The sequence below is a fragment of the Ischnura elegans genome, chromosome 1 (assembly GCF_921293095.1).
Source record: "Ischnura elegans chromosome 1, ioIscEleg1.1, whole genome shotgun sequence".
NCBI classification, from domain to species: Eukaryota; Metazoa; Arthropoda; class Insecta; order Odonata; family Coenagrionidae; genus Ischnura; species Ischnura elegans.
The window spans coordinates 128,730,865-128,753,124 of record NC_060246.1 but is presented as its reverse complement, the minus strand read 5'-3'; the positions used below and the strand labels follow the sequence as shown (position 1 = coordinate 128,753,124).

Genomic DNA, 22,260 nt, shown 5'->3' with positions numbered 1-22,260 from the left:
TCATTGACATTTTGCTAATTCATCATAAACTGGCTTAATTTCTTCACTCCATATTTTCACATACGAAGTTGATATATGTACACTTTATATTCTCTTTTAACGTAAAGAATGGGAGGTATATGAGAAACTACTGATATTCCTAATAGTTTAAAGTTATCTAAAATTATAAATTAATAAATAAATAAGAAGAATGGATCTAAGCGATATTTTCCCAGCATGTGCTCCCATTCTAGTCACAACTGCTCGCACGTCTTTCTCCTTGAGGCACGTGATGCAAGCCCAGGAAGGGACACTAAAGGGCGCTGCTGGTTTGTTCACGCACCTTCCGCCGGGTGTCCATCGCACCTTCATTGTTTTCCCATTGTCTCTCTTCTGCCTCGACCCTTCCTCGCTACTCTGTTCCGCCGCCGCTGCCAGACAATGACGGGAAGACAAAGGCAACGAGGGGTGGCGGGGATATCGACTGTCGATTGGATTCTCCGGCGACCGCTTTGAAATAGGCTTGCGGCGGAGTGAAAGGCCCTCCCCATTACGGGGCTTCGTGAGGCCCTCAGGTGGAGAAAGGTCCCCCCACGCAGGTGCTTCAGTGACCGTTGTGTTGTAGAGCCATAGCGGCAAAGCCATGTTTGGCATTAGAAGGTGAGGGTAATCATTTCATGGGAAAACACTGGAGCAACGCATTGTCTCTATGAGGTGAGATAGGTCTTGGAATGAACATGTGATTAGGTCCATATAGGATGAATCGTGTACCTATCAATTTCCCTTTGTACGTAGCTGAATATTATGAACCTTAATTAATGCTGCCATCAATGCTAAATGAACTTTAAAATCTCAGCCGGGGAAAAGCTCCCGCCTAACATTTTAGGAATGAAAAAAAATTGAAGACAATGACAATAACAACTTATATTTCAGGGAAGAATTGTTGTTGACTAAATTACTTTGACTCAATGCTTTCATAATTGAGATACTTCTGAAGATCTCTTGCCAATGGTGCCTGATGTTATTCCCCGTCGCTTAATAGATTCTACTGATAGCTGTTACTGAATGTGATTTTCAGCTTTTGGGAACACGGAGAAGCTGAAAGTGAAGAATGTACAGCTGTAGCATTAGTACAGTAATTTGTTAATAAATTCTGTCATCATGAAAGAAATACACAACCACACTTTAAGGGACCAGGGAAAGACCAATATGATTTGAGAACTTAACGCTCACTTAAATGCTTGCTATGATATACTTAACCCGAGATGAATTACAGATTTTAAGTCGATGGGCAGTCTAATAATGATTTTTTTATTGAATGTCCATGTAAGGCAAATGGTGAAATGGTGTTGTGTCAATCCATTATATTTTTCACGATTTTTGGTATGTACTCGAAAATCTAAGGTCCCTTTCCAGTATGCCCTCTTTTGGCCAGTTCATAGGAAAATAAGCAATGAATATAAATTACGGTAAATAAAAAAATATATCTACAGCTTCGTTCATAGAAAAAGTAGCGTAGACTAGACGCCAATTATGATTATTCTGTTGGACTATGCTAGAGAACTGCCAAACATAGTGTATTGAAATTGTATTGAGCTGTTTATTCGCTGCATCGATTTCTTTACTAGAGTTTACATTTCTATTTCACATGATATCCTCGTTATTTTCATTCCAAACTGCCTTCTTCCACACTAAATTAACACGGTTACAAAGCGCATGAAATATATTGAAAACAACTGCGCGTCAAAGTTTCACGCTAATTTTCTTGTTAATTCAAAATCGACTAAACTGAACGCTAATTCCACGCTAATTTCATCAGGTCCCATGCTAATTTTTTCTATGAACGCCGCTATTTACGGACGAGTACTGGTATCTCATTGTAAATTTAATTGTGCCAGATTATTTTTTTCAATACTTTTTCCATCACATTTAATAAGTCTAAAGCCTGAATCACACGATCATTTTTTTTCGTCGCGAAAGTGATCACTATCGCGATTACTGCGCAAAATGATCGTCGGCGGCAATTGTTTTTCGCGATCGCGATCGCGATGAGGATTCCCATCGGTATTTTTCATCACTCGTCCGGTCGCTTTTTCCGTCGCTAAAACCGTCACTAAAACCCCATATCAGCCAATCGGAACGCATTCCCCTATGGAGCGATTGCAGCGCAACGTTTGACAATTGTGGGAACGACATAAATAAACAAACACGCTATATAATTTCGTGATGCGGGTCCTATGACAACGAGCTGTGATATTGGAAATGATGCGAAAGGCGACGGCGGGAGTGACCGTGTGATTCAGAAAAATGATCACAAGAGCGATTGCTTTTCGCGACGGGAAAAGTGATCTCGATAGTGATTACTTTCGCGACGAAAAAAAATGATCGTGTGATTCAGGCTTAAGTTTAGGGTACCTACGGAGATAGTATCATATAATTTTTTATTTAACTTTGATATCTTATTTTTTTCTCAAACGTTTCGTTAGTGGCCTTAGTTAAAGAATTTATAGGCCTATATTGAAAAACATATTATTATGGACCAATTATTTTGGAATGGACGGAATTTATTCTGATTGCTAAGGGAAGAATGAAAGAGAATATCCAGCTCCTATTCGCTAAATTAATTCATTTTGCTATCATTCTGATGAGGACATTACCAAATGGACCATCACCTCGTTCTGAGTGACGGTGAAGGATTTCAATCATCCCATACGAACTGCAGATCCTGCGCTCAGCGTGGTGCAGTAACTGCGGCGGACTGACAGGCAGGGTCGCGTCGCGAGGATGGTATTCCTCCGCGAGCCAGCTTAGTGCGTGTGGCATGGAAATGGCAGGGACGGAATTTGTCAGACCCATTCAATACTCGGATCTCTTCATTATTCACGCTCCTTACTCCCTCTCCGTCTCTGTCCTCTCTCTCTCTCTCTCGCGGCGGTTAGCGTCGGGTTTTAAAAGGAAGTCGCCGCTCGCATGCATCCCGCGGGTCTCCGTGCTGCACTTAATCACTTGCATTCCGACCCTTTAAAGGCTTACTTAAATGGGGATGAGGAGAGCGGGGGAGGAGAAGCAAGCGTTAACCGACACAGGTCTAAACGGGGACGCCAGGCGCCGGCATCAGCGGGAAGGTGAGGCGAGAGAAGGGGGAGAAGAAATGGACTCGGGCCGCCAACGAACGGTGTGCCGTTGGTTTGCGCAAACGCTAAGTCCGCGTTTAGTTAGGCAGAAGGGCCGTGGGACTCCTTCGTCCCGAACCTGGAAGTACCTACTTTCCTACTGGTTGTTTAGTTCACTCACCATTATACTTTTCAAGTCCGTTCCACACGATTCGGTGCATCAGAACAGAGGAAAGGATAAGGATAGGAGTGGAATGATACTCTAAGATGCACTGCTGCGTACTGCACACTTAATTTTAATTTCACAAGCTACACAAGTTTTAGTTTGGCTTGCAATTATCATCAGACCAGTTGTTCCATTGCTCAATACAAATAAAATTAAGTGGACAGAAAAAAATATACTTGACTAAATTACTCTGATACGGTGTTTTCATAATTCAGGTATTTCTGATGATCTCTTACATGCTGATTCTTGTATATCATTTAATATGCGGCTATACGAGATCTCTCCGGAATAAGTTGTCTTTGTAGGAGTTGTAGATACGGTGGAACAAAGAGAAGATGGCTTCCAGCATGAATGTACTCATGATAATTAGCATGAAAATTTTTATGCAAATAAATTAGGATGATGCCAAATATGTGATAAGAATTTACCTTGGTCGACTTACTGTCAATATTAAAGCAGAAATTTCACCCAGAGGTAGCAATGTTCACTGAAAAAGCCGTAACTACCATTATTGCCAAAAGAATCAATTTTCCAATCAATCAATTGAATCAAATATTCAGCTAGCTCTTTTCCTCCGATTTATTACAAGTTTCCTGTGGCAACTAATTTTCGAAACCTTCGGTTTTGTGGGAAATGACGGAAAGGCTGGATAAACATTGAAGACATCAGTTGGGCGTAAAAGATTGTAGAATCGGTCGCTTGCATGGCCGATGAGCATACGAGCTGTTGAGCCAACTTATATTGAAGAAAGGCTAGCAGAGCTTGGATTGACATCTCCGCTGACGGCACGGCAATGTGCTCTACGGCTGTCTTAGAAATACGCAAGTTGAATTATAAATGGCTCTGAATAATATTCTATCCCCTAGCATCACCGTAATTTCAACCCATTGTTACGCCGTGAGAGAGTAGTATTTCTTTCTCAACGTGAATTTGACCACGTTCTTGCTCCTGCGCCAATCTGCGCCTCATTAATTTCCATTCTCCTCCCATTTCCCTGAGAGTGTGATAGTCACCCATGGATTGTTCCAGGTTGAGCTCTACCCTCACCCTCCTTGGAAACCGTCAAGTTGAATCACTAAGTGGATGATATTCATAAAACTGCCCTAACGAGGGAGGGCAAGGAGACGTGGCTTAGGTTCCATAAGACGGACCAGATAATGCACCGAAATTCAATTGTTGAAATACCCAAGAGCAAGTCAGATTGCCTCCCGAAATGTTCCATCTAAAACTATCGCAATTTGAACCAGGTTCCTCCTCGCGGAAAGCCATTGCTTCAATCACCACGAGAATTTCACCCCTTTTTTTGTCCCTTGGTTCATTCCTTCGCCCAGTTTATTCATTTCCATCCTCCAGCTCCACCTTATCCACGCCACTGAGATCCACCCCGCTCACACGCTGTCCCCCCAGCCACACCACTCGGAATAATACTGCTCGGACTACTTGATCCACAGGACGAGAGCGAATGAATCAAGTGAGATTAGCGTGGAGAAGGCTGAAGCGGGAAGGGGCGGTGGGGGATGCGAATCCTCTGCTTTTCCTCCGAAAGGGACACTGCCACAATCCCCTTCTCATCCGCTGCGCTCCCTCTCCGCCCGCCCAACCACTCTCCAGCCGATGGAAGGAATAATCGAAGGCTCAGCCCTCATGACATTAGAGAGCTCGCCTTGCGTGGGATACGTGCGAAGAACAGTTTCGGACCGCCTTATTTTTTGCCGCATGAATACGCCAGAGAATCGATCCTTCCCTCAGGCACATTCCAGATTTTGGTGATTAATTAAATTTATAATATATATTATATATATATATGTATATAAAAGATAATTTGCTTAAAATGCACTTATCAATTGGTGGCACACCATTTTACTAATTTTTATGTTGGATTACAAAATAGTTTCAGACTGAAGTCGCCCGTGGATCATGATCCATTGTTGCTGTGATTTTAATATGCCGCAGATCTACTAGATGTCTAAGAGAAAGAGTTCATGGGTATTTTTATTGAGATAAAGGAAGTCATGATATACTTCTATTTCGCTGCTGCTACAAAATTTTCATCACGCCATTGTTTGATTCTGCTATGAATGCAGCATTCAAGCTTTTTCCATAATCCCACATAAATTTATAACTATGAAAATATTTGATTGATATTCAAACAAATTACTGAATAATGGTACCGTCAATTTTGGTGTTTTGAGGCATAGGCAAAACCATCTCCTATACCTTCCAATTCACAATAAAGTAATGGAAGCAGCTAATATGTCTTGTTTTTAATTAATGGTTTACTAAATTAATGGCGATTTATGGAAATGAAACCTTCCGCAAGATATTTTCAACATAGTATATAGATACGTCTTAAATTTTTCACTTACGGCAAAAATCGGTAAATAAGGTAACTGAATGAGTGTTTGATTAATTAAGTCTAATGAGTCCTCGGTATCAGATGAAGGTGGAGGGCAGATACGGATCATTTATCGCAGGGATTTTTCCTGAGTTTTTTCAACACCACAGTTGTTTGTGAACTAAGTCATGTGAGATAGATTACATATAAAGTTTTACATTGTATTATTTGTATCATTGATGCATATGTGATGAATCAATGCATAAAAAATGCATCTCTCTTGATAATGCTCAACGGCTTCAATACGATCATATAAATTTGAAATCGGATAGATAGAACAATGTAATGAATGCACCTCTCCTAGGAAAGTGCTTGGTTCTATGTTGATTCAGGTGATATTAATATCTTGATTCGTGGAAAAGAAGTAGGTTAATCTCTTTCGCGCAATGGACAGAATCTGATAAAGAGAATGTGAGATAGGCCATCACTTCAGCACGTATAGCCATGAAAACACGCGCGTCACGTGCTCAGATGGGAGTAAATCATGAGAGGCGGAAGACAAGGCACATGCCCCTGGCACTATACAGAGAAGGACAGAGGAAGAGAACACGAGGGAATGCGAAAACAAAAGCCGACAGATGAAGCGTCTCCATAGCGAGCAAAATTCTTCGAGTGGCGAGGTGTATCTACTTAATTCAAGAAGTGAGTGGCGCATTTGCACCGCACTTGTCCATCGGCATATATGCACATTACTTGCCTCAGGCATCCGGTTCTCCGCTATTAATTCACTTAATGAAGCATAAATGAATGAGCCTTGAAGAGTGATACAATGGGATTTGTTGGGTTTCCAATGACATTTCCTTAAGATAGGGGATAGATAATCAGTGAGTTGAATTTTTTTCTGAACTCGTTTAACTGCCACGATGACGCGGGTATTGTGCCCTCGCCTACCAATCCAGAAATCTCAAATCACACCTGAATGGAGTTCTAGGTTGAGATACCAACCGATCACTAGCGTTGTACAGAAAATGGCAAACACCGAAATTTTGCGGAGGTTATATTCTCGGCCGTCTTTTTGAGGCTACAAATAATAAATATCGAGGCGCATAAGCAGATTTAGGAGGGAGGGAGAGCGTGGGAACGTTCCCCTCCCAGGCTCTTCGCTTAACAAATAGACAAGATTTTTAATACGGTTATCAATACGTTCGTTTTGTTTTGTGAATTACGGAGCCTCAATTATTTAATTTCATATTAAAATAAAGAGAATATTTCGTACAGTAATTTTTGTACGTAGTTTCTAATCTCAAATATGAGAAGGCCATTTGCCTGTCAGACCCTTGTGACCCCCCTCCAGAAAAATCCTGGATCCTGGATCTTGGCGTAATTCAATCGCTACTTGTTATTCAGGTGAAAGAGACATTGGCTGTTTCCTTGAGCTGAGCGATGGATTGCAATGTGTGAATCTCACAACACAATTGCAATGAATGCGTTTTTACTTCACTTTTCTCTTAATATTACGGGCATGATGTTAACCAATGGTAAGGTATTTGGAGGAATCGACCGACAGCTAAGGGCATTTTCGCTATCTAGGAAGGATAGGGAAGGAAAGCTGGAGAGAAGCCTGGCAATCGCATAAGCCTGCCCTTATCGAAAGGCGCGAAGGGGACCACGATTTAACGTCCTATTCGACGGACGAAGTATTAAACTTCAACATTTCTCTCTACACCTCAAGCGAGGATGGGGTGATCTCTGAATATCCCCTGCTACCGCAGGGGGGGCCCACGAGGTGTGAATCCAACACACTAGCCACCACATCAACCCTATCCCCTGTATCCCCTATATCAGTCTACAATATGTATTTGGTAACAATAGTGTACATTTTTGGTAAATGAATTTTTAATAACCTCAATAAAATTTCTTATCGAAATGGTTCTCAAAAATGTATAAAAATACATTTTGCTTCCTGCATATCCACGAGGGGCGGGTGAGTCCTTCCCAAGAGGGGAGAGGGATGGGTGGTCGGGATGGAGGAGTCGTCTTACGTGCGGAGGGAACTCACTTCCTTCCCCATCCACCGTGTCGCACATCAGTCGTGCTTATCAACCGCGGCTTCAAACAGACCTCTCCCCCGCTCATTTCAGCCCTCCTCCAAGAGCCACCCCACCACTTCTTCGGATCGCCGCACTCGGAACAAGAAGAGTCGCGGGGGAAGAGGACGTCTCCTTCGCCATCCGCGCCACCCTTCATCCTCGCCACTTATCACTCCCGCCGAGTGGAAGACGGTGCTCTTCTTCGCGCATGTGTTGTCGGCGCCCACAGCGGCGGCGGGGCATTCATTAATTACGGCCGAGTAAAAGGGGAATGGAGGACAGAAATGTTGGAGGGGAGGGGGGGTTTGGGTCGGAGAACACCACTCCCCCTAAGGTCCCATTTAAGTGATTGTCTTCTCAGGGGCTCGCGCCACCCCTTACAACTCCCTCCTTCCACCCCCACCCTCACCTGACCCCTCCCACTCTACTCCCGTCCACAAATACCTACCTCTCTCTCTCTTTCACGACCATCTTACCACCCACACGAATGAAGAAATCCCCACTCCTTACAATCTCCTCGATTTGCTCTCAATCTACAAAGACTACCATTCTCGAAACGATATTCACACTTTAACACTAGGAATACCGGACTTGACACCCCCCCTAGAACTACCGAATGGAGTCATTTTGACTCCTACTTTATAATTGTTTATTTTTGCTGTTTATGTCTGTTTTTATTGATAGATTGCATTAGTTTATCATTTTTGTTAATAATAGCAATATTTCAGACGTCCTTTTAACAAAAAAATATATTTTTTTTAAATGCGAAATTCGACAGTGTTGCTTTGAAATTCTTTTTTCTTACATGTTATGTTGTTTTAATAGAATTATAATGGAGGAATTGGATAAAACAGCAAACGTAGACTTTTCAACACATTTTATCATATTGTTTGAATGATCAAAAATATTACTTAGGCTACATGGTAGTTGGGAAGATAATTAACTAAAGCAAAAAAATGCAGTTGATACGCCACGCATTTGTCTAAGGTGCTTTAGAGTTCAAGCATTGTCGTTCATTTTCATTGCCCACACAAAGACTTTTGGCAGGTCTTACAATTCCCAACTGATAGATTATTTTTGCACTTTGGTTTTGCCTGGAAATAATTTTTTTGCAGTAACCCGTCAGAAGAATCTGCGGCATTGGACACGCAACGCTTTTATCTACATCTAACATGAGGATCAGCCAACTCTGTAACGAGCTTTTTCTAAAAAGTCTTGCGCGAAATGTTTTAGGTAGTCTCATTGTACACTATCCATGAATACCTGCTAAGTCGGGAGTATTTTCCAACGAGTAGATAGGCTATCACTGAGTAGACGTTCTTGTGGTATATTTGTGATTTCATCTCTTTTGGTTCTTCTATTCTCTTTTATTTACCTTTCCCACAATGCTAGTACCCTGGATTTTTTGCTGTTCAGCGAGTTTGACTGAGGTAAAGTAATTATATACAGTAACATTTCGCCCTTTTTCAGAAATAATTGCATTAGTTTCAGTACTGCTAAACGGCAATCTGCATGAAGTGAATTACTTTTTCCAACATAAGGGAAGGCATTTGCAATATATTTGCTCTCCTTGTCAACAGGTAGCCAATATTCATGGCTGTATTTGTCCGGATTAGAAGGAATGTACAGAGTGAAATATACCTAATTACACTGGGAAAAAGTTGTTCATCAACTATAATGTACGGACCAGGTTTGTAACAAGCAATGTAATTCTCTATGAATCTATCGTACACTATTGAAAAGAGGGCAAACTTGACAGTTTTGAGCCGCTGGAATCAATTAGATTTCTCATCAACTCTTAGACATTGCAAAATGTTAACAAACCTAGTCGTTCGTTGTAGAAAATGGTATTCCCCAGTTGTTTGACCAAATACTCTCAATAGAGTAATCATTGTACCTGATATTCCTCGGGCATAAAATATGGCTATACATGCAACTAGCTCCACATCGGGAAGTGTAAAATCTTCGTAATTTTGCCTGCGTGGTTCCACAATTGTACATCGCTTTATGTGAGTCAGTATAAACGAATCGATAAATCTATATATATAAAAGAAAGTCGAAAATCGTGTTAGTTAGAACACTTATAACTCGAGAACGGCTGCACCGATTTCAATGAGATTTGGTTCTTTGGATTCGTCTCAGGCGGGGTTAACATATAGGCTATTAAAAAAAGGATAATTTCACAAAAAAAATTCATCTCTTTCCTATGGACATGCTTTTAGGAGTTATAGTAACACAACAATTGATAAGTCGGTCAAAACTACAAATTAAATAATTTGTTTTGTTTTTACCACTTTAATAACTGAATTTAGTAACAATATAACATTTTAATTACTAAATATATTCAAAATATTAATTAAATTGAAATTACATTAAAAAAATTTAATTCGAGCTAATTGTAAGCCCAGCCGTGCCCAAGCTCGAGTTGACACTTCACTACCGTGTTTGTAAACAAATCTTCAAGCAATTGTTGACAAACTGTAATGTCCGTGTTCCTGTCGAGGAATCGAGTAGTTTTAACTCATTTCCTTGGAATGATTGCAAATTAGTTTCAGTGATCTCATCAACAAAGAGTTCCAGAATATGATTGATCACCAAAAGAATCAAAGATGGTTGATTTAGCGAGCAAGAACGAAGATGCGGATGACTAAAACGAGGTAAATTCAAATAGTTCGTACTCTGCATGAATTCGAATCTTTTAAATGTGTAACAAACGAAGACGAAATCACCAACTACCTATCTGAATATTTTAAGTCCTTGGACATACCTAGCTTACCAAGGCACGATTTACAGAGAAATGTAGTTTCTGTGCTCATGATCTTTCGAAGCCTAAACCAACCATAACTATCCAACGGAACGTGTTTGGTGATTAAAATAATTGGTAATGAATGTGATTCACGCAACTTCACTCAAAGGAAAATTCAAAGGTGAGGAAGTCCTTATTCCGTAGATTCCATTATCTAAACTCATATGCCCTTTTGAGATTAAACGTATTCAATTTCCAATTCGTGTTGCATTCGTGATAACGATTAAAAAATCGCATGGTCAGTCTTTCAGTTTTTGTGTTGTTTGTGCTCATGTGCTAATGAAAACCCATGATTTTCTCATGGTCAATTTAACGTGCTATGTTCACGAGTCGATAAACCATCCTCTGTATTTCTTCCTTCGCTTCAAGTGCGTAGCTAGGATAGGGGGTTTTGGGCGCAGCTAATACCACGGATCTGTAGGGTATAGAAAACTCGCTAAGGTAAGCGGGAAGTGTGGGGGCACTTCCCCCAGACATTTTTTAACATAAATGGTTCAAAATAGTGGGTTCTGTGTCTATGTGAATAGTTAAATATGTTTGTTTGTTAGTCATCCGTCCCCCTAATATTAATAACAAAATCTTTCATAAAAAAATTCTCTAAGCTCTTGGGGGGGGGGGGGTTTATCCCCCAAAACCTCCCCTCGCTGCGTCACTGCTTTGCTTCGCTATATTTATTTAGCTTCATCCGCTTCATCTTGCGCCTGATAACAAAACAAAAACTGTTGTTTCTCAGAAGGTGCTTGACGCAAGAAATTAAACCCGAATGTGTAGAGCTCACCGTGGTGCGTTTACGCATGCAGTACGTTTACGCAGTGCATTTTTTTCAAACAGAGATACTAAAACTGGCGCGCCTTAAGTCATTTAATGCGAATGCTGCCTCATAGGGGCTCTTCTTGCACGATTTTGAGCATCAGTCAAGCGTCGGTCTGGGGTTGTTTAAACCTCCCCCCTGAATGGGCCAAGTGTATGCAACAGACTTGGACCTAAAAACATTTTTTTACAGCTAATAACGCAAATAGCCAACAACTGAATGCGTATAATTTTTATTTCATGAACTGCTTTATTAAACCACAATGCCCAAAATTTCTTAAGCTAAAACGTAATAAAATTTGCTGAAAAATATCCGCGTAGACGTGCTCCGATCCACCCTATATAGATTCAATAAAGAAAATGTCCTTCTGACAAGCAATTTTGGTACTCATTTACGTAGTTTTATTGAATTTGTATCCTTATTTCATTATAATAAATTAAACATGATCAAAAACGATACAGCCACTCTTGATTTATAAATGATGTAAGTAAACTTTAAGTTCATTGATTGTTAGGCGATACGAAGTTCGCCGGGTCAGCTAGTAATCGTATATAATACCTTTTTTGTAACAACCCATGAAAGGGAAAGTAAATGTAAATTACTGCTTATATTTTGCACGCGTTTTGTCTGAATCTTCAGACTCACTAGAAACGTTTTGAGGAATAAAATCCTCGACTTCGTCACAGCCGAAATGATCTTTTGTTTCGCGTTCTGATTCACCTTCCGGTATAGAATGCGACATAGATAGGACTTCTTCACGCTTTCGCCTACTTCTTCTAGCCATACTCCCAGTCAGGAAAAATGAAATCCTTGCTTCATAGGAGTTTTGCAGTCCACTCGAGAGTTCACTGGATTCACTAATGCAAAGGACAGCGCACGGTTTTCCTGTGCGGCACCCGGCAGCCAGCGCTGTCAGAGCCGAACGTGCTAGGACAGTAACTTTATTTCATTCTACTGATTTATTTTCCTGGTTCATCAGTATATCAATTTTTCTGAGGAATCGGTATATCAGAGGTACTTTTTCATATTTGAAAATCAACTTCCACGCAGTCAAGGCTGAAATAAAAGTGCTGCACGCAATGCACAGTATTAGCGGGCGGCAGCAAAGGTGGGCGGCGAGAAGGAGAGGAGGAGGGACAGACACAACGGATTCTAAACACATGGATTTGAAAATGCTATGAATTGCATATTCACCACTTTATCGCAAGGTAAAATAATATCAGGACATTCACATAGTTTGTAGATCCAAACACAGACCCGTAAAATAAGAAATGCTTTCAAAGTCTCGCAAATATTGGCCAAAAGGAAAATAATTGTATATTTAAGCCTTTGATTGATTTATATTAATTATTATTGACATAAGAAGAGATAAAAACTTGTATAAATATTACTATTTGGTGAAAAGACAAGCAAAATACAGTAGGGAGTCAAAATGACTCCCTTTGGTAGTTAAAGGTAAATTTTGAAAAACGTGCACTATTTTATTTTCTAGAATTATTTTAATCGCACAGCCTTATTTTGTGTCAAAAATGAATAAAAGTCACGGAATTTCAGGCCGGAATTCGGAAAATTTTAGACAGGGCAGAGAAATAAAAATGGCGAGGAGTCAAAATGACTCCATCGGTAGTTCTAGTGTTAAAAAAACATGAAATATTAGCAGAGCGATAGACTTTTATTTTTTATGTAATATTCACAAAGCCATATCTAATGAAATTGAATTTTTCCATTGATGTCTTGAAATTAAGAAATTGACTGCGTTATGTACTAAAAATTGCCAAAAATCATAGAAATTCTTATCGTAAAGTAATTTTGGAATTACTTCCACTGCATTGCATTTACCATATGAGAACCATTTCGCTTTGATATGTATGATATATTTCGTGAATTTGAAGCATAGTATGTATCATGTTCGCTTCAATATCGTTTGTTATACTTTTCTCCTGCCAGCATTCAGCTTTTAAAATTATGTTCACAAATCTTTCTTATTAAGCTTTCCGGACCTTTACTAGTCTCACAGTGTCATCCACCCTAAGATGTTCTTGAATTATCCAATTGATGAACTTGCATTATCTGTTCGATTTCCAGTATCCCTCTTGATTCAACCCAGTCTGTTACTTATTATCACTGCCAATAAGCTTGAAGGACTGTAAATGTTTCTCCAGCTAGCTCTTAGGCATCGTCAATCTATCCAATTCTCCAATATGTTCAAATGTGTTGGTTACATTAAAAGTCATTCTTAACTCCTCTTGCCTTTGTTTCTTCAATTCAACAATTTTCCCCAGGTAACTAAGCCATTTAAAATCAGTAGCGTAATTTCAGTTCATATTGATGTTTTTCTTTAACGTCTTATTGAGATTAAATTATAAAATTTGACAGTGCTCAGAATATCCTATTCCTTACTGAATTGCAAGTAATATTTATTGTTTTAGGTTTTTACTTTAGTCAGCAGCATTGTTTTGCATTTTTTTAAATTATGATAATTTCGGAATCAGTCATCTTCACCTTTTTCCCCGAAAAAAGCACATTTAACCCTTCCGCACTCGCGTCAAATTTTGGGACAAATATGCTCGCGTGGCGTCTGCTAGACGCCAATAGTGTACATTATAATATAATAGTTAATATTAAAATTAAATGCAACACACTACTTTTATGTTATTTATTTGCTCCTTTACAAGTTATAACATTGTAAATACAATAGTTTTTAACTTATTTAAGACATTTTAACCATCTTTTAGTAACTAAGCACATTTTTGATACATTGCTCTCAATTAAACCACATCACAGCAACAATTACATATTTTTATCCTTGCAAACAATACAAACGTATTCAGAATGCTCTAAACATATATAATGATCACAGGAAATGCACCTATATTTTGTCATTCGATTTTTTTTTCTGTCGCAAATGTAACATCTCTTTCTAGAATTCTCTTTTTTCTCCTTCGTTTTTTCCTCCGATTTCCTACGAATACTTTTGGAACTGCAAGTACTTGACTCATTATGTTCAGTTTCTTTGTCTTTCTCACTAATGGCTAAAGTTCTTTTTCTCAATTCCCTCGGTAAATTTACCACGTGACTACGTTTTTGCAGGTGCTCTTTAGTTAGTTCTTGCGCAAGGACTTTGATAAAATGCCTTCTTTTCAAAATTGCATGAGAACTCTCTTTGTTGTTTACAAGGTAAATAACCTGAGCATTTATTGCTGCCACATTGAGCATGGTATAAAATATAGTCATCGGCCACCTTTTGGTGTTTCTTGCTACTGAGTAAGTCGCGCATAATTTATCAACTACATCAACGCCAGATTTAGTTGCATTGTAAAATGTCACGATCTCTGGCTTATTCGAATTCCCTGTTGTTTCATCGATTGTGGAATCATGATGCATTGAAGATATTAAAATTACATTTTTTCGTCGCTTTGGTATGTATGATACCAATGTGCAATGCCTATCAAATCCAAAACGAGTTGTAAATGGTTCTCGACCGACAGGGGATGTAAAACTGGGTGGAAGCTGCCGTTTATTCTTCCTTACTGTTCCTACATACGTAAGGTTAGCTTTGAGTAGGTCTAAAACTAGCTCATAACTGGTAAACCAATTATCGGCGGTTATATTGCGACCACTGTGAGCAATCGGTCTAACCAACCTTTTTACAACATCATTGGCACTGTTACTAACGTAAAATGGGCCTTCCGGCTGCTTCCCAACGTATACTTCTAAGTTCCCTGTGTAAAATGTTTTAGAATCTGCTAGAGAAAATATCTTAATTCCATATTTTCCTGGTTTACTCGGGATGTATTGCCTAAATGCACATCTTCCTCTGAATTTTGATAGCATTTCATCAATAGTTACGTATTCTCCCAAAGAATAACTTTCACGGCAATTTTGAACAAATATATCAAAAACCTCTCTAACAGGTGCAAGCTTATCTAATAGCTTCCTATCGCTTCTAGTTGCTTTGTCATCAAACCGAAGGCTTTGTAAAATAAAGTGGAAGCGCTTACGAGACATCACCAATCGAAAAAATTCAACACCAGTTCCATCTGTAGACCACAAATCACTTGTATTTAGCTTACTATTTCTAAGGAAACCTGCCATATACAGTAATCCAAAGAAAGCTTTCAGTTCACTCAAATCGGTAAATTTACAATCTCTTTCCCTATCGTAACGATCTTTTTGGGATTCAATGAATTTATTAGTGTTTTCCAAAATAATAGCAAGCAGACTGTCGGTAAAAAAACATCTCCAACACTCGAGTACAGTCTTAGCGGTTGTAGCACTTTCTTTCACACGTGAATTCAGGTTTACAATATTATGACGACGAGTCCTTACAGTCACCACTGGTATTTGCAAAGCCCACTTCGTAGTTTTGTCTTTCCCAAAAACAAATTCTTTACCTGATTCTTCATCCTCTCGGTCACTTTCTTCCTCACTAGTAATTTCTTGCTCCGTATCCGTGTTTTGCAATTGTTCCTCTAAGGAATCTTCTTCACCTTCGCTCTCATCATCTACTGCAGACAATTCTGAATCTGATGATTCCATCAGAAGACGCTGCAGATAGCTACGATCTTCCTCACGCATTAGGTTTAGCTGTTTTTTTCTCTCCATCTAAGGGACGTAAGTAAATCCAGAAGAGATACATCATAATAGGGAACAACCATCTACAGCGTGATTAATTTCATAAATGTATATGCATAAATATAAAGGAATATAAAACTTACACTTTCGAACAATGAAACACTATGAAGTGTAGCTTGTTCCACTGCACCACTCTGGAATTACTCGCACGTTTTACTGATAAAATTCAGGGGCTCCTTGCAGTCACAAGTTCCTTTCTGACGCACCAATACACCAACGGACAAAGAATGAGTGGTCGATAGCGGGATACTTGGGTATTTATACGGAGGAACTACAAGAGTTGCACATTTGTATATCCAAAAGAAAACAAGTTAGTAAATTAGCGCAATATGTGGGGACCCGACGTGGCATCTCTGCGGCTGCGAGAAATAGATAAGAAAAAGATAACTTGTCATAGATATGTTGGAGAGTTTCTCTAAGGTTGCAGATTGAAAAGAAAACAAAGTCGTCACCGAAATGGTTTTAGAGGCGGCGTCTATCACACTGTGCTGAATAGACATTGATAAGATACGTTAAAATTGAGACTCGACGAAAAGGCAAGCGTTGGACCTACGCAGATAGAAAACAAATTAGCAGGGCATATGCCGAATTCAAAAGAAAGCAAAGTCGTCACCGATATGGTTTCGCGACGCGGCGCCTATCCACAGTGCTGAATAGACTAGGGTAAGATACGTTATAATTGAGACTCGACGAAAAGACAAGCGTTGGACCTACGCGGATAGAAAAAAAAGCAGCTGGGCATATGCCGAAACAGCAGGCCGTGGCGTGCCGCTCCCCAGATTGCAATCAATTGCTGTGCAATTAAGTTGCACACAAAAAACCCACAATGGATGGGTGGCTGAAATACGACCTTCGAATGATTGTCTCCGGTGAAATCGAGAGCAGTAATTCCTTGATATATTCCCGCAGTAAACAAAAACGCGAGCTTAAACCACATAAATAAATAAGAGAAAAAAATTGCATTTTTATTTACAACAAATTAAAGATAATCATAATTAATAATAGCATTAAATAACAATTATAAAATATAAGAAATGAGCATTGATTGAAAATAAAATATTTATTAAATTGTAACGAATCTAGTCGCGTGGCGTCTGACAGACTCAAATACATTTCAAAAACCCTTGCCTGGCACCCTGCTATAAATTTATCTGATATGATTTAACTGAATGGCAGACAATTCGAAAAGAGTAAGGTACCTAGAAGGAGAAACTATTATACGCACACTTTGGCCGAAGAAAAACAAAAACATATTGGTTGGCGTCCAGCAGACGCCACGCGAGTAGCGGAGGGTTAAGGCCTTTCTATCAGGGGATACGATCAATGAACAGCAATGATGTTTCACTAATACCCGTACATTTGTTAAGTGTAAGTTATCCAGGTGGTAATCGAACCCGCAACCTTTAGTTTGATAGGCGAGGTCTTTATCCCACTGCCACCGAGGCCAACAAATTTTGCATGGAGATTAATACTTAGTCGAAAAGGATTAAAGTATTTCACTCATCGAGTAGAGGTAATCAAACTCATCATTCGACCCTCTTCTCGTTATTTGCACCCCTCCGGCACAGGTCTCCTCGATCTTGGGTGAGGTACTCCATCATCTCCCGCACAATAGATTCTTTACGCCAAAAGCAAACACTCATCATCAAGACAAAGGCAGCAATTAAAACGTGCCGCATTCAAACCCTTTGGAAACACTGCATGCATATATCGGCCCTCCCTCCAATCCCTCATGGTTTAAAGACCTTTCTTACTCCTCTTGCATATTCTCTCCTCCCCGATCCGCGCTCTTTGCTTCCACGAGACCCCGTCATATCAACCACCCACCCCAGTGACATATATCTCATCTACCCGCCGCGGTCCCCCTCCAAAGCAGCAACATGGGTCAATAATAATTACCCCCAAGACGATCTTAGTCTCCCCCTTCCCCCAAACGTATTTCCTCTCGTCAAACTCTCTTGCCTCCCCCCCTACCGACCACCCCCGTAAATGAAAACATCCTCTCTCTCATGACCAACCCTTTCTCCGACAGCCAACCCCTTCCTCCCCCTCCTGCTGTTCCCTTCGGCTTTCACCACCACGCCCAACCGTGCGCATCCCTTCGCTCGCCCTCCTTGCCATTCGTCGACGTCTCCTCCTTCTCCGGGTGGCGCGAGTGGAGTTGGCAGGGAAGAAGTTGGAAGGGAGAGAGGGCGGAGGGAAATGGGCGAAGAGAGACAAGACGGTTGAAAGTGGGAGAGAGGGGCCGTGGGTCGATGGATCGCCATCTTGCATCTTCTCTCCTCAGATGTGTCTTTCGTCATTTTATCTCGTTGCCGATCGTCATCCCCATCTTTAATTTTATATGAATCCGAAGGGCATGCGAGGGTCTGCTTAGTAATAACTTAAAAATTGCATTGTAAATAAATGCAACTTTTAAGTTATTCCTCGGTCCAGGGAAATTTTTCCCTTTACATGATTTGTAATGAGAAAATTTTCTCTGGACCGGGAATCAAACCAGACCCATTTGCCTTTTCGCACCACTGCACATACTGCTACGCTATCTAGGTTTCTAAATTTCTATGGCCATTGTATCGAGGTTAATGGAACTAGATGTTGCATCATAAGTTTATAATTACCGTTAAAACTTATTTTTGAAATTCATTTAAAAAATAGACACATTTATTCCAAACACAAGACGAACATATGTTATTTGGAGCCCTTTGTACTAATATTAACATACTTCTTAACAAAAAATATTCGCTGGTTGTCAAGTTAACAATACCTAATAACATGGGATAAAGAGCTTGAGCGCGCATAGTCACCAAATTATTGTTCGATTCTTCATTTTTTTGTGACTTTTTTAGGTTTATTGGACACGCTTAAATCCTAACCGCCAAGCATTTATAAATTTTGTTCTCACATCTGCGTTCCTATTTATTTCGTGTTGAATTTATTTTTAGAGCATATGTAAAATCTAAAAAAAACCAAATGACATGACTTAAAGTTTATCATACATTCAAAGAATCTTCCAAAACGCATCAATGTGCATCTATGATTTTTTAGATACCTCCTTCCAGCCGCGTAAGAGATGAGAAAGATAAGAAAATTACGTAAATGACAAAATACTAAATATTTCATTTTTTAAGAAAAACTGCACTATGCCATACCGTGATTACTATGACGTAAGACTTTGAAATGCATTGTAAAGTCTGGCAGAGAACGTCAAGACTTGCAGGTTTGCAGAGTTATACGCGGAGACTCAGAGCGTAGAGGCTAATTACTCTGTGCTCTTCGCTATTTTTGACTTCAAAATCCTGTGAGTATTTATTATTACGCGGTAGGTAAATATTGAATATTTATTGGAAAGTGCAATTAATATTAAATTCCATTCCAATTGGATCCCTTTTGGCGATGAGAGTCTGAAAATCAATTGGAATGCTGACCGGTGACCGCCATTATGGAATATTAGATAATCCGTAGTTGTAGACCTATTCCTTCCTCTAAGACAATATCAACATTATGCATTCCAAAAATTACAGCATTTGTTCAGGCCGCGCTTCGTATCAAGTTAGTATTCATATCTTATTATATCCTAAGCGAAATCAAAAAATATTTATACTATCTTACAAATCGATATACATATTAAGACACTATTTGGTTCTCGAAAGCAATTTAACGTTTTAGGAAAAAAATCAAGGCGGAAGGGATCTGTTTTGACATGAGAGAATTTTTTAAAAGAGATCCCGTCAACCGGCGGTCATTTTTTCCGAGATTATCACGACGAATCGCTTTAGCCTCAGCCTTCCATCACGCCGCGAAGACGCACGTTGAATTGACAAAGACGTGGCGGGAATCCAACTCCACGTGATTGGCGTGACTGATTAGAGCCATTGGCAGTGAGGTAAGCCTTAAAAAACGGATGACTTCTTCAGGAGGTAATTTCCATGCATTAAAAGGCACCTTGCGATTGAAGGAGATCGTTGGGATCTCTGTCAATCACTGTGAACTAATTTCTCAAACACAGGGGTGCGTGGGGATAAACGCAAAAAAAAACATGCAATAATATCCCTATAATTCCGTTTCTGTCTGCGTTATTGGAACCTGATTCCCTCTTCTATCTGTATGAATGCTAGTGATACATTCAAAACGTCGTTTTAATGCCTACTTTTGGAGTGAAGAATAGCTCTTAAATGGCTTAATCTGAGATATCAAATTTTAACAGATTAGAAAATGAATTTGAGAATATCTCAAATAGTTTATCTTTTATAGCGATGCAAGAAATGAAACCCTATATTTGTGTGAAGTATTTTTTACACTCTATGCAACCTCTGAAGTACGGATTTAATTCCAGTTTAATATAATTTGTGCCGTGAAGTGAAAATTGAAAATTTTTATTGGAAAATTCAAGTAGAGTGGAATTAGAGGAGAGCAGTCTATAGAGGAATCTTGAATTTGGGTATACGTGACGTTAAATTGTAAAAGGAAACTAAATATTCTTTTCGAGCAATAATTAATAACGATTAATAAAAACATTTTCCAAACTAAATCGCATGCAGATGTTAACGTAATTAGATTTCTTTTGGCGCAGAAATTACGTTCAGAGATGGGAACATTGGTTGTCATTATGGACCATTCATTCCTCCGCAGCCGGAGATCCCAACAGCAGCACAAACGGCAACCTCCCTTATTGGCTAAAGCGTTTTTCCATACTCGGGTGTATTAAGAGCAGGGATATTAGAATTCCAGAGAGAGAATCCGTCACTTCCCCACTCCTCACTCAGCATTACGGGCATTGGCATTTTCAGCGGGCGGCGAGAGGGGGTATGGCGATGATTGAGCGGGGCGGTGGAGGGAGGAAGCGAGGAAGGGATATCTATAAGATCCCCGCACCGCAGTGGATGCTCACGTGCAAGGAGTCGAAGCAGCCGGCGCTGTCATTTATACATTTTCGGCGCAGAAGAAACGAGGGAGGGATATAATGAGGGAAGAGTGTCTGGGAGAAGATTTCTTTTGGGGGGGACGAAGAGGGGGCAAGGGGGTGGTGAAAAGGGAGGGAGCGATAGAATGGGAAAATGCGTGAAGCAGCTGTCAGTCGGAGAAGTTCGCTTGGCTCTCATCGACGGGAATGACGCCCGTTGAAAAAGGGACCGTCGAGTCGGAGGAATCCACCGTTTTGCTTTGTTCTGGCGGGGGAAAAATTTCGAGGTGTCAAGCATTGAGCAAGTGAATGGGAGTGGTGGCTGATTCCCGGTCGTGGGGTTGGCTCACGTGGGGTCCGACATGGATTGAGCGTTTGAAAAACTGGAGACAATTTATTAGGCGCAGATAAAGATTTTTCCATGAGCCAATTGTGACGGTTTTATTCATATCGAACGTATCTTTTGAATCTCATATCAAACGCACCGGTGGAATTTAAAATTTGTTGACCTCGTGGGCACGAGTTCAAATCCTGGTAGTGACGGATATAATACAGAGATTTCCCGATCCCTGATAAGGTACTGTTTGGTTGGCACTTCAAATTGGTCCCTTCCCCCGTCGGATGAAAAGTGAAGCCCCTTGCCACCTTCCGTTAAGACTCAGCTAATGTTGAAGCCTGGTTTCTCTTTACCCTCACTACCTGATCTTACCTATATGAAAACAATTGTGTTAAACAATACCAAAAGATTGTGCGTAATGCATATCCAAAAATTCAAATTATCAAAAATGTGGAATGAAAATACATCAAGAGTTAGTAAAATAATTTATTCGGTAACTATTCCAATACTTTATAATTATATAAATGCCAATGCTTTTTTCGCATTCCGTAATTGTGATGAATTTTGCCTAAATATTGTCTTTCCGCGCGCAAGTTTTTTCCCCTTCTTTCAATTACTTCCAAGAAACCACGAATCGTTGTGTGGGTTTACTGCGTCACTTTTCAAGAAATTATGTCACTTAATATGCATTCCCTATGGCTATTAGTGAAAGTTACTTAGCGAGGCAATATGAGACATGAGTGTTCCTGAGGAATGAAAATATTTAGCAATATTCTACTTACATTTGTCCTCACTCTCTCATCGCACTCTCGCATCTCTGCGGAGCGGAAAAAAATTCAACCGCTTTTGTGATGATATTTAAAATCACTTGTTCAATCAAATAGACTTAAATCAAAATCACTTGAATCAATCGTTGCTCATAAAATGCATCATATTTATTTCCGCTATGATTCGTTTTGTTAGGAAATGCATGAAGCAATTTCTTTGGGAAAGAATTTAAAGTAAAATATAGTTTAACTAATTCCAAT

The 22,260-nt window shown here is 39.8% G+C and overlaps 1 protein-coding gene across 1 annotated transcript; it reads right to left on the bottom strand.

Moving 5' to 3' along the window:
* Positions 1-1,037: 1,037 nt before the first annotated feature.
* LOC124163904 (piggyBac transposable element-derived protein 4-like) lies at positions 1,038-15,439 on the bottom strand. Its single transcript, XM_046541048.1, has 2 exons — positions 14,347-15,439; positions 1,038-1,077 (listed from the first exon to the last, which is right to left on the bottom strand). The coding sequence occupies exons 1-2, from the start codon at positions 15,366-15,368 to the stop codon at positions 1,038-1,040; spliced, it is 1,062 nt and encodes a 353-aa protein (XP_046397004.1). The 5' UTR covers positions 15,369-15,439.
* Between the last annotated feature and the right edge of the window lie 6,821 nt (positions 15,440-22,260).

What these genes read in the sequence shown, in the direction of transcription:
- LOC124163904 (XM_046541048.1), bottom strand. Translation starts at nt 15,368, where the DNA reads ATGTCTCGTAAGCGCTTCCACTTTATTTTACAAAGCCTTCGGTTTGAT. An exon ending in GAACATAATGAGTCAAGTAC is followed by an intron (nt 1,078 to 14,346) that starts TTGCAGTTCCAA and finishes CTTCACTTTCAG; the next exon opens with CTTCTCCGTGTTCCCAAAAG.